At 27.9% G+C, this 13,454-nt stretch overlaps 2 protein-coding genes across 4 annotated transcripts in view; one reads left to right on the top strand and one right to left on the bottom strand.

The window, feature by feature from the left end:
• LOC100163812 (aurora kinase C) overlaps positions 1-1,798 on the top strand; it is a 4,201-nt gene extending 2,403 nt beyond the window's left edge. For all 3 annotated transcript variants that reach the window (XM_029491689.1, XM_029491690.1, XM_029491688.1), the window contains one exon: positions 468-1,798. In XM_029491689.1, the coding sequence (XP_029347549.1) occupies positions 468-1,433 (966 nt within the window). In that variant the 3' untranslated portion in view covers positions 1,434-1,798. The remainder of the gene's footprint in view (positions 1-467) is intronic.
• A 3,942-nt stretch (positions 1,799-5,740) lies between these two features.
• Positions 5,741-8,902, bottom strand: LOC100161746 (CG7841-like). The gene is given in 6 exon segments (NM_001162653.1): positions 5,741-6,247; positions 6,310-6,363; positions 6,438-6,476; positions 8,295-8,416; positions 8,506-8,590; positions 8,687-8,902. Coding segments are annotated over 6 exon segments (426 nt in total). The 5' UTR covers positions 8,739-8,902; the 3' UTR covers positions 5,741-6,173.
• Positions 8,903-13,454: the final 4,552 nt, after the last annotated feature.

Consider the following 13,454-nt stretch of genomic DNA (forward strand, 5'->3'; position numbering starts at 1 on the left):
GTCCTCTTAATGCTAAAGCATCACTTTGACTAACTCTTATTTATTGAAACTATAATTGGGAACAATATAATAACAATCAGAGAGGCACTGAAGTTTTATTGTATTTTGTACAATTTTTCGTAGTAAATTATGTAAATTTTGTAGGTTTCCTTAAACGTAAATAATTTAATCAAAACAAATGTATATTATATAAGTGCAAATTTTGTTATTTTTGGTACAAGATGTATCAAGCTAAAACACATTAAGTTCAGAGCCCTGCTAATAACCATTGGTCATTTAGATTTATTTTGTTGCAATATGATTGAATTGAATAATTAGACAATATCATATTTTATTTTATTCTTCTTGTCTTCTAGTAATTAATAAATAATAAATTATCTTTATTTTTAGATTTAATACTGTATGGCTGCTTAATTAAATTTAATATTTAGGTCATGGATTCTAATATATTATTTTTATTGTTTCAGTTTGTATTTTTGTTAATCTTCAATTATATTCGTATAATGGCTGTGGTTGGAGAAAAACTTACAACTGAATCTCAAAATGAAGTTGTTCATCACATAGAAAAAAAAATGAAGGAAATTTATTCTAAACGGCCTTCAAATCATCAATGGAAATTAAGTGATTTTGAAATTGGAACACCACTTGGTCGTGGGAAATTTGGTCGTGTATATCTTGCTCGGGAAAAAAATACGGAATATATGGTTGCTTTAAAAATGATGTTTAAATCAGAATTGGTAAAAGATCATATGGAACATCAAGTACGACGAGAAATTGAAATTCAAACACATCTTACTCACCCCAACATTCTAAAAATGCTGACTTATTTTTGGGACGAAAAAAAAATATATTTAATTTTAGAATTTGCCCAAGAAGGTGAATTATTTAAAGTTTTGAACGCGCAGCCGCATAAACGTTTTGATGAACCAACAGCTGCATATTATTTACGACAAGTAGCTGATGCTTTAAGATATTGTCATTCACAAAGTGTTATTCACAGAGATATAAAACCAGAAAATCTCCTATTGTTTAGTCATCATGTTATAAAGTTGGCAGATTTTGGATGGTCTGTCCATGCACCATCCAAATGTAGAAGCACCATGTGTGGCACTATTGACTATTTACCACCAGAGATGGTTGACTCTCAAACATATAACGAATATGTTGATAATTGGTGTTTAGGTGTGCTGTGTTATGAATTCTTATGTGGATCACCACCATTTGAGAGCTCAGAACAGGCAGAGACTTTTAGAAAAATCCGTGCTGTAATGTATAGTTTCAAACCTTATATGAGTGAGAGCTCTAGACTTTTGATTTCAAAGCTTTTGGTTAAAGTTCCAAAGTCTAGATTACCACTAACTGATGTCATTGAACATCCCTGGATTAAAAAAAATAGTGAAATATTTACTAAAACTAAGCTAAAATTAAAATAGTTTTATTTATTATCTACTACTGAAGAACAATATTTAAATACTATACTCTGTTTCAAAAGAGAAAATACCGCTTTATGTGATATTGTTTTCTAACTTGTTAATATCTGTACATAAAATACTAATGTATAAATAACTATAATTTAAATGTTAACATCTATTTCTATTGTAAAAATTTGACATGCGTGTTAATTAATTTCTACAATTTTTTATATGACTTGTGCTATTTTGAAAGTTTAATATATTGTATTGTAGTTTAGGTTTATGTAACATTTATAATAGTTAAGTATAATATGTATTTACAAAAATAGTTTAATACATAGGTATTCTGTAAATTATATTAATTACAGCAAAAATGTTGTTTTAAAAATCTCAGAAATTTGTACTTCATTTTATAATATTATATTGATAACCCTAAAAAAATTCAATGCATTCAAATGATTAAGACTAAATGAAAAGTTATTTATGTGCCTGGAGTCACTTTTAGGAGAAAAAATGCATATAATTTTCTGGTAGAAAAGTGAATCTAGTTTGTATGTTAATGGGATCAAAAGTAGAAATGTCTTTCTTTTTAAAAACTTTATGTTACATGATAATACTATCTTCAGTCAGAATTGTCTTTTGTCAGCAATTATTTATCATTGAATTCAAATTCATAGGCCTGTTTACGTGGGTGAATGCCGGGTGAGCACTAGCCCTCCCGGCCGACAGTCCAACAAAATGGCCTTATAAAAAAAATGCGAGTGTTCTATATTCAGATTTTGAAATATGTTTTATATTTTGTAATGTTATAATCTTGTTTTATTGCTGCACTCAAATAATAGAACATTTTTTTTTATTTGAGTTACCTATTTAATAATTAATGTTCATATTATTATATACGCTCATCAATTTTTATAACTACGTAACTTGCATATCACAGGTTAGATGGTACTATAGTTTTTTAACCATCAGTATCAAACAAGAATTGGCAATAAGTGTAAACTTTGATGATGTCATTGAGACTTTAAAGTATTGAAACCATATGAGTGAAGAACGGATTTCTAATCAACAATTAACTATATTATGCAAGTATTTTTATTTTAGTTTTAAATGTATTTTAGATCCTGAACGGAGCGATGAATATCTTGATTTTACAATGATGTGTGTTTTTTCTTTGTGTGTGTAAACGATAAGTAGTTGAATTAATGTTTCGATTTTCAACTTCAGTATCTTTTCCGATGGGAATGTGAATGTAAATGGTATTTTTGGGAGGTCAAAATTTAAAGCTCCCATTAGTTTTCAAGTGCGCCGAGAAAAACAAAATAAAAATGGGAATTTTCACGCAAAATCGATTATGGTTTTTGGTGTAACTCTAAAACAAATGACCGCAGATACAAATATTAAAAATCCAGTCACAAGTTTTTTTTTAAATCTTGACGAAATACGTAAAAATCACAAAAATGTGCTAATTATTTTTAATTAAAAATCCATAAAAAAATGTTATTTTTAAATCTAAGATTTGAAAATCAAGATTCCTCACAATTTTTTCTACCTTTGTAAAAAAAAAATATCTACAAGAAAGTCAAATTAAATTTTTATGAGCGTTTGAAGTTCATATTTTTACAAGATTGTGGGTATTCACTCGATTTCTTATATATATAGCAATTTTCTTATTTTGTTGTACTTCAAAAACAAATAACTGTAAATACGTGAACATTTAACTGAATGTTTATATTCTCATTTTCTATACACCATGACATTTTGAAAATATTTTTACTTGTTTTGAGCTGTTTACAGAAAATTTAAATTTAATTAGTTTTTTTCTATAAATATCAATAAAATTGTATCTGCCAAAAAGCGTGAAAATGACAAGGCTCTTGATATATTGTTACAATTATAGCAATTTAAAAATATTAAAAACATATGCACATTTTTTTTTATAAACTTATAAAGTTCGATTTTTGACAAAATGTATCAAATTTAAAATTTATTAATTATTTCGCAGTTAAAAATGTATAAAATATTCAACTGTTATAGCTAAGGATTGAAAATTTAAAACAAGATTCCGCGTAATAAATAGGTTACCTATGTATAAATTATTTTATTCACAATAATATCATCAAATATATACATAGTAATATCATAGGTTGTCTGACGGTGTTCGCACTTCGTTCAGAATTATTTTTATTATACAATGATATTACGTATATTATTGAATTAAAATGTAACACCATCCATTACAGTGACCCACTTGTAACCTACAACTGTACAGCAGAGCAACACCTACTTGCCCAATTTTTTTTGTTTTTGACTGTTTTTTTCTGTTTAAGACAATGTTTTAAACAAAATAAATTGTTTGAGTTTTATACAGTTAAAACAATGTTGTTTTAAGCAGTATATTTAAAATAACTTAATTTTAATGTAATGTGTAACTTAGGTACTTATATAGTTATACGTCAATACGCAGTGTACTACACAAAAAAAGGTTAGATTAGGTTAGGTATATGTTTCATTGTTTATATATTACTTATTTTAAATATTTTCTGAATGGATGTTTTATGTGGACATTATACCATAATGTATTATATATTAAATACACTAAACTATTCACTAGACATTTTAAATTTGGTAATTTATTAAATTTAAATTTAAAAAAAAAAAATAAATGATGGTAGGTAATAGATATAATTATTTAATAATTTTTTTTCTGGAGGTAACTATTATTATTTATTATTAATAATAAACCAAAAAAAACACAATATTCACTTGTATTTTACGCTGTTTTAAACAATGAACCAAACGTTTGAAACAAATGTTTTAAATTTATGTTTAAAATATTGTGTTCTTTAGTCTTTACTTATAACGACCTTACTTTTGGCCGCTTAAAATTGTCTTTAAAGTTTCAGACCCCAGTGAGCTGTAGAGTTTTGCAGTGCGCGCAGTAGGGCGTCAACTAGTTAGTACTTCCAGGGGCCCAAATGAGTCCATTGAGAGAGCATGCTGATTCTGCACATCTCAATGCGTCACCCTGCCATCAAAAACCGTTTCCACTATGGAAACCAAATAGGTTCTATTTATTATTAGAGACTACTCTGAAAATTGAGTATCAAAGTATTTTCTAATATACTTTGACACTTTGTCCAGCAAGACTACACGCCACAGAACAGCAAAAATCGGTTTTTCCGCACATACCCAGCATCATAACTGTTTCCACGATGGTGTGGGGATACTGATCGGTCTGCGGTGTGTTATCTTGCTGGACTTAATATAGTAAAGAATGCTTTAATTTTCAACTTTTAGGGTGTTTTCTAATCACAAATAGAACCAAGTTGGTGCTTTTGAGATGTATGAATTGAAAATTCCCAGTATTTTAATAATGTAAATGACAATTCTATAATACCTATCTATTAAATTGTATGGCAAAATATTTAAATAAACTACTCAGTTATAATTGAGGCATTTAAATGTGTATTATATATTATGGTTTATGCTTTACAAAATCTTGAGAAAACTCACAATATTATTTGAACACCAGTTACCAGTTGTTAATTTTTTTATGTGCTGTATCAAATATAATAGCCAATAGGAATAGGCTATAGGAACTAATAAATAATATAGAACTAAAAATAACATTAAATCACTATTTATTCATTCAAATAAAGCAAACCAATTTATAACATTTTTCAGTTGTACATAATACAAATAATGGATTTATTTATAAGATGTATGTAGCAACTTTGGACGCCTATTTACTAAATACAATAGTCATTACCAACAATTAAACAAAATAATTTGATCATCTAACACCTATTGTAGGCATACAAGTAACAGGATCTAATAACAATTTATAACAAAAAAGTTAATATTAGTATACCAATTCAAATGAAGTTTTGGTCTATAATACGAGATTTTAAGTAGGTGTATTTTAAAAGCTCGTCAGTCTTTGCTATGTATTAAAAAAATAATTGAATTGATATACAAAAATAAATTCCTAGGAACTAGTTGTTTGTTATTACTTATTACCAAAGCAAGTTAAAGTTGATCAGGCAAAAATACATAATTACAATAATTTTTTTATTTTGTATGTTCCCTTTCAATTTTTTTAATATTCAAAAACAAATAATGGATAAATGAGGAAAAAATTGTTTTTAAACAGAAATTTTACATAAATGAGACAAAAAGCCAATATTCAAAATCAATGGGAATTAATTATTATATAATATTTTTGCAAACAATAAAAAAGTAACTTCAAACTTCAACAAACAATAAATATTGGCTTTAAGTCTCATAATATTCAAAATAATAAGGATTAAAAATAAAATAATCGCTGATAAAGTAATTTTGTTTTATACAAATTTCAGTCTTGTTCAGATAACTCACAACATAAATTTGTATAATGTGGTAATAATAATAATAATAATAATAATAATAATAATAAAAAAAATAATAATAACTATAAACAAACAAAAGTTCATTATAAGGAAACAACAAATCACTAAAATCAATACTTTTACAATAATATTTAAAAATTGGTATTTTTATAACATTGAATTCTACTACTAGGTAATACTACTTAACTACTAGTTGCCATATTTTCCCTCTTGTCCCATTCAGTGTTTAAAGACATAGATTCTTTTCTACGGTTTTTGACACAATAATGACTAATCATTCGCGCAAGTGTTCATGTGTCTTTGATACATTGTGAGCTATGGGCGAGTCTGGTAAAATAATTTCTAAAAAATAATTCACTATACCAAAAACTTATGGCACTGACTTAGTGATATTATTGTATAAACGTTTGATCCAATATGTGTCTAAATCAAATGCTTGAAAACCTAAAAAAAAAATTCAAATCTGATAAAAATTCAAATTTTAATTTTAAGTAAGTATTATATACCATTTAGAACTTCTGCAGTGTTTTCAGGTTTGAAGTAAATAATTTTTTGTGAACCTAATAAAGTCGTAAAATAATATTATTACCTACAAATTTAATTTAATTACAAACATTCGGTAAAATTAACATACTTATAGATGATTCTTCATCTTCTATAACCGAGTGCCAAGCTGAAAAATATAATTCTGAGGTTAAAGTAGCAGATGAAGGACAATACAAATAATATTATGTGAAATAATTAAATAATTAGATTTTTTTAATAATACTTGAAGGAATTTAAAACTAAAGATTTTTCATGCAGACATATTTTTATTCCAACGTTTTGAATACTGATTGATTTAACTATGCTATGTGGATTTTAAAAAGTTTGGATCCTTATTTTATTCATTTTAATTAACTCATTCAAATTTAACTTTAAAAATGTTGTATAAACATTGTTATACACTCAAAAGCTAACCACACACTTTTTCAGATAAATAAATGTTAATTAGAATCTAAAGAAAATGTGTTAAATTGTTTAAATATATTTTTATTATAATAAATTTTTATTATGTTGTTAATGATTATTGTTATGGAATTACAGTAAAATTATTTCACTAAAAATAAAAAAATTATTAATTTATTAAAAATATTATAGGTATATAATGTACTGGGCTTGAACGCACATGAATGTTTAAACTTTAAATAATTAATTAATAGTTGAGTATATAATAAATTTCAAACTAAAATGGAATGGAACTATATTAATTTGCTACAACAGAGATGTATAATTAAGGGGATTTTTTTCTGTTTTTGTCTAACACACGCGCGACATAGTATTTTAGACGTGTTTTTTTCCAAACATACCAATTAATCTAATGAAGCGATAAGAATTCTTAGTAAAAATTAAACAAGAGATCTATAAATAAATTTGGTTTAAATATTTGTTTTAAATGAAAAATTTACATAGATACTTTGATTTTTAAATATTCTATTTTTTATAGTTTATAAGGGCCGTTCTTACAATGTCCGGTAAAGTGTCAGTTAACACTAACCAGACATTCTAAGAACAGCCCTAAGAATTTAAGTCTTGACGACATAACTTATACCAAGTTACAAATTAAATAGTTATGGCCTATGAGTTATGAAATGATAGCAGTTTACTTAATACTGCTAAATGTAGCGAAATTATTATTGTTATAAATGTATACAAATTTTGGATAGTTCTATTTTATCATAAGGTATACAAGACTGAACAGTGTTTATGACTAATACACATGAGTAGTACGCGAATAAAATATTTTAGAGTCTTCGATTTAAAACAAAGAAAAATAAATCGAGATATATTAATTTGTAGATGGGAACCTACATTATGATAGTGTAATTTTATAATTTTAAATGAGAAAAGAATTAAGGATGGATTGAGTGGTGTTTTTCTATATTCAATAAATCTATGGTAATTAAGTTGTAATTAATACAAGCTACCAAGGCAAGTAAGCTACTAAGTAGAAGAGTACAAAGTTTAATCAGTATTTATCTTGGTATTTATGTTCTGAAAGTTTAAATATAATAAATAATTGTATATTTGTATTTAACATACACATAACAATTATCAAAACTGTTGTACTAAAATTTATAACAAACAGCAATAGTAAAAAATTATTTAAACTGTATTTTTCGTTTAAGATTCTTGGTATGGGCAGTAGGAAGTACTTAATATAAACTAGACCTGATACTGAAGTCTGAAACATGATAACATTATAATATAGGTCTATCTGAGAATATTTACTTTATAAATATGATTAGTTTGAACAGTTTGAACCAGTCATATTAATTATGCATTTAAAATTATTCTTATAAATATCAAAAAAATAAAGCAGGTTTCTAACAAAAGTATCTATATAAAATAGGGATTTAAGTTTACATTTTAGTTAATAGATTATGTTTAAAATTATATTTTACTTATTAAGTGACAAACATAACTCGATAACATAGACAGTTATACTTACAGTCATTGATATAGTGTATGAGTTTTTCATGTTGGGGACTTAAAACATCTTGGGGTGATGGAGGACACTTGTTTAAAGCCTTACGATGGCCATTAGAATGAAATACTGGCTTTGGTTCAGGACTTAAAGACATAACCAACAATCACATGAACAATAAACACATTTATCTGGCATTATTGTTTAAATAATAAATTAAGTAATAGGTACATACGATGGTAGTTCTTCTTCTTCTGTACCATTGACTTTTTTAAAGTTCTCGCGAAATGAATCCAGCCGATCAAAACTGTGGCGGATGCCTGGGAGAAAAATGTAAACATAAATTATTTTTGGATTACAAATTAATGTTTACGTTATAAATAGGTAGCCTTCTGAGTATTTTAAAATTAACGCACCTCTTCTAGTTTTCGCTGTCATGTATTTGCTGGGTGTTTTTACGGCGTACATGGCGTCGTGTCTGATCGAACGTGTTACGTGTAATATTGATGAAATTGTAATAAAATTGGAAGTTTAAAGAAACGAAAAATAAATTAAAACCAAAAGAATTTATTTGAATAACATACTAACGTGAAGAGGTTACTTCTTAGGAGTTAGGAAGTAGGAAGTAGAAACATCCCTGGCTTGATAGTTGATAGTCGGTGAGAAAATGTCATGTATTAACTAAGAAACGACATCTGATTAAAACCTAAACGATTATTAAATAGATGTTAGTAACAAATTATTCTATCCTATGACATACCTGGACATGTTTAAATATTTGTGGTAGTATGGTTTAAACCTAGAAAATCCATAATAAAATAAAAATTTATAAAAAAATGTATTCATTATTAAGTCATAAAAAAGTCATCTTCTAAAGATTCTAATCTTATATTAATTCTCAGAGTTCTCTACATCGTGTTTGGAAGTAATTCTATAGCCTATAGGCGCAAGTGGCGCGCAACTATAGAATTTTAAAATGTGGAGGGCCATAATAAATATTGTAAATGCCTCGCAGAGCCGTGGAGGGCTACTCCCTCCATACCATAAATTACCAAAATTACATGATCTTACAAATTACAAATCTACAATAATCAATACTTAAAAACTTTTTGTACACATATTTTTAAAACACTTCATAGTTCATATTAATGATAAAAACAAAATAACTATGTATAATACTGTTTTTATTAATATATATTTAGATTTGACCGATAAAACTTACGAGAGGAGGCCGAGGCTGGAGGGGATTACAAGTAATACACCGTTCACTACCCCTACCATTGGCGTAAATAGGTGGGGGCTTGGGGGGACTAACATAGTCCCCCAAGTTCAAAAGTCAGTAATTAGTAGGTACTGAGTATATATAATTTTTAAAAATATTATTATAGGAGGGACTTTAGTCCTGAATAATTTTCGTTTATTTTATTTGGGTGAACATATGGTTGGTAATTTAAAACTGGCATATATCATAAACAGTAGTTGGCATTGTATTTTCAGTTACATGTAACGTATTTTGTAAATCTTTTTTTATTCAGAAAAATGCAAATATATTATAAATAAAACAAATATAGATCTATAGAGTATAGAAGAAAGTAAAGAATTATATATATTTTTATTTTAATCATATCATAATAATAATTTTATAATATTATAATATGAATAATATTTAATGATAATATTTAGTAACAATTACAACAATCATAAATAGTAGTGAATTGTGAATAAAACTACTATTTACTAAGTACGATAATAACTAAATAACGTCTTCTATATTGGCTAAAAAATAGCTCATAAGCAATACATTTTTTCGTAATATGTATCGTCTATAAGAATATGTAATAATGTATAATGAACTAGCTGATCCCGCGTGCTTCATGACCCGCAAAACTGTTAAAAAAAATTGTGATTGTTCAACTCCTTTGGGTATAACTTGCTACAGTAAGTGCACTTCAGCATGCTTGTACCTGACCCTACAAACAGCAAACAATATAGGTACAAATAAAATACTAATTTCTACTAATAATTTCTCATATAACCAAAAGCAACCATTTATGATTTATAAATGGTGGGCAATCCGACTATGACGGATCGCGGACAATGTGCGACAGCACATTAAAACGGACATAGGTACGGTACTTATTGCATTTGGCCATTTGGGGACAAACACGTCGAGACATTTAAAGTTTAACACGAGTCGCGAATAGTGAACAGAAAAGATCAAAAAAGAAGTCACTCATCAGTCATCGGTGACACTTAAGTGTTAATTGAATTGAACTTAACTCATTGATTTGAATTTAACTCAATTGAATCTAATTTAATTGTTTCAGTCTGATTCGGTTTAAAATATAAATCACCAATTAAAAATCAGTAAACCCATAATGCACATTATCTTACCCAAACCGCTGTATCAGGGACTGGTACCTTTTAGTTTTTACGGTTCCGATTCCGGTTCCGGTTTATGACAATTTTTATTTAAGGGTTCCCGTTCCGGTTCCGGTTCCAGTATGGAAAATTAATTTAATAGTTTAAGTTAGGGTTCTAGTTAAAACAAGTATTAAACAATTACAAAAATTTATATATTTTATTTATTCTTTATGTTTTACATACCTATAGGTACATTAAAAATATTTAAATAATTTAACATTGAAAACCCGTTTTTTTAATTTAAAAATAAGGGTTTCGGTTCCGTTTTCGGTTATTTGAAAATATTGAAATTCGGTTCCGGTTCTCAATATTTTAAGGGTTTTTGGGTTCCAGAACCGATTCTTTTCGGTTCAGTTCTAGTCCCTGCGCTGTATATAATTAATTTTGTATCGTGACGGGAAATATATTTACTGAACATTATTGTAAACGAGGAAGTTAAAAAAATTGTTTAAAATTCTACTGAGAAACGCAACAAAAGTCACCTTGTTTTATTAATTGAATCATAAAAAGAATATGCTTGTATAAAAATGCGTATATGCATCATGCATCTATCTCGATACACCATCTTGATAAATAATCAAAAAAATAAATGAAAACATAGTAGTAAAGTTTATTCTACTTTTCTGTACAGAAGATTTCGAGTGGGTCATAACTCATAGACTTACCACTCGTTGACTTATCGATATTTTGTTCTTTTCAGATATTCCGCAAATTGACGGTGCACACAATACCGGATACAATATTATGTACCATTCACATACTCTGTTTAATAAGAGAATGTGGTTAGTTCGTGTATATGACTTGTGTTCAGAAGTGTGGATTTGGATTTTGCGGCGGAGTATGACGCGTTTTTTAAGTGCGCAACCACATTCCTTTAGCGAACGGAGTGGCGATGAAGCAAAATGTAATTATAACAATATTAAGCACTGCAGTAATGTACCTATTTTGCCTATACTATACGCCGGGCGACACGTTATGTAATATTATTATTTATTATTAATTATAATATTAATTACCTATATTTATACTAGCTGAACCCGTGTACTTCGTTAGCCGTTATAAGTTTATAATAGATTATGGGATCAATATATTTTCAGGAAGGTATTTTATTGTTAATTTATGCGATAAAATATTCAATGTCTAACCTCGAACGCTCGTAAAAAATAAATAGTTCATATTACATTAAGCCTATTATTAAGCTTGTATTTTTTCCATCCAGATCCAGTTTCCTACTTTTCCGTTGGATTTTCATAAAATTTTCTTTCACACAAACCTTGTCCTGACAATTACGAATACAACAGTAAAAAATCAGTCATATCGGTGGAGCAAAAATAATAAAATGACAATATAGCATATAAAGACTATGTCCGTAATCACTGTATCAATACTATTCTGAAAGCCCTTTTAACTCTGTAGCCATGGGACGGTGGCGAAGTATGTCCTACTTATGACGCTATATACGAGTTAGCCCATGGCAATCGCGAGCCAGGCGAGTGTCCGCACCCGGAATGCTTTTCAGTGGAGGGTGTGCCATAGCTGGGTCGGATTCGTGCGGGTTTGTGGCTTTTGTTAGTGTAGAACACCGGGTGGTAGCACCGGAACGATCCCGGCGTACCGACGTACCGCGTTAACCGTGGCGGAGCAGTCCGTTTTGATTGCGTGGATGGGAGAAATCTCGTCCACTCACCTCTGTGGCTCATGAGCAGCGCTCAGCGCTAATACACGGTGGTCCAACAGTTGTAACAACTTCGGCGATCAAACAATAATTGATACAAGTCGTCTATTATTATTATAGACGACTTGTGTCAGTACTATATCTAGTAGCACCGATGGGAGAATATATTTTAAAATTAAAAAAATTATCTTCGTCAATGAATTTTGTAATATAATTACAATTTAAGTAATATAAATTAATAGGTATTGATTGAATATTTGAATTAAAGTCTTATATATAAATTAAATAGAACTATAATAAATTATGATAAATGAGCATGCCCATACATCGGAGTCAGCATTCGCCACTGAAAATGATACAATATATATAATGTTGAAGTAGAAGCTAGAAACTAGAGTCTATTCTAATAGCTTTTAATTATTCAAATGCATTGTAATCGATTGTATACTCTAACCCACGGACTAAGATATAAAATATATTAGTCTGTGCTCTAACCTAACCTAACCTTTTTTTTTTATAGATTGTTTAGTTTTTTTCGATGTATGTAATATACATAAATTGTTTATTTAAAAAAAGCATAAAAATGCAAGGATCCTCATAAGTTGTTCTTTTACCTAAAAATACCAAAAATATATTTTTGTGCCTACACATTTTATTATGCTTACACATACAGTTACACATATCAAATTCAAATTTTAACAAAATTGGATATTTTAACGAAAAATAACGATTATGCAGGTAATTCCTTATTTTGTTGTATGTACAACATACAATAAAAATATTAATAATATATTGTTTTACATACTTCGCTCAAACATAAAGTGTTACTCGGCATAAAGTATAGGCAATGTAGGTACATTTATACTGTAGTAATTAATAACCCAACCAAAAAACTCCGTGTAAAAAACCGTTTAATATAAAAAAAAAACTATAGAACTATACTTTATGTTAAAATAGTCAGCTAAATAATTGAGCTTAGCTTGGCGACTTTAAAAACTTGATAAGTATACACTACCTATTTCAATGATAATTGATAGTAAACTATATTATTATGTAGTATGTACTCATTATGATATAGTATTTTT

The sequence above is a fragment of the Acyrthosiphon pisum genome, chromosome A3 (assembly GCF_005508785.2).
Source record: "Acyrthosiphon pisum isolate AL4f chromosome A3, pea_aphid_22Mar2018_4r6ur, whole genome shotgun sequence".
Lineage (NCBI taxonomy): Eukaryota > Metazoa > Arthropoda > Insecta > Hemiptera > Aphididae > Acyrthosiphon > Acyrthosiphon pisum.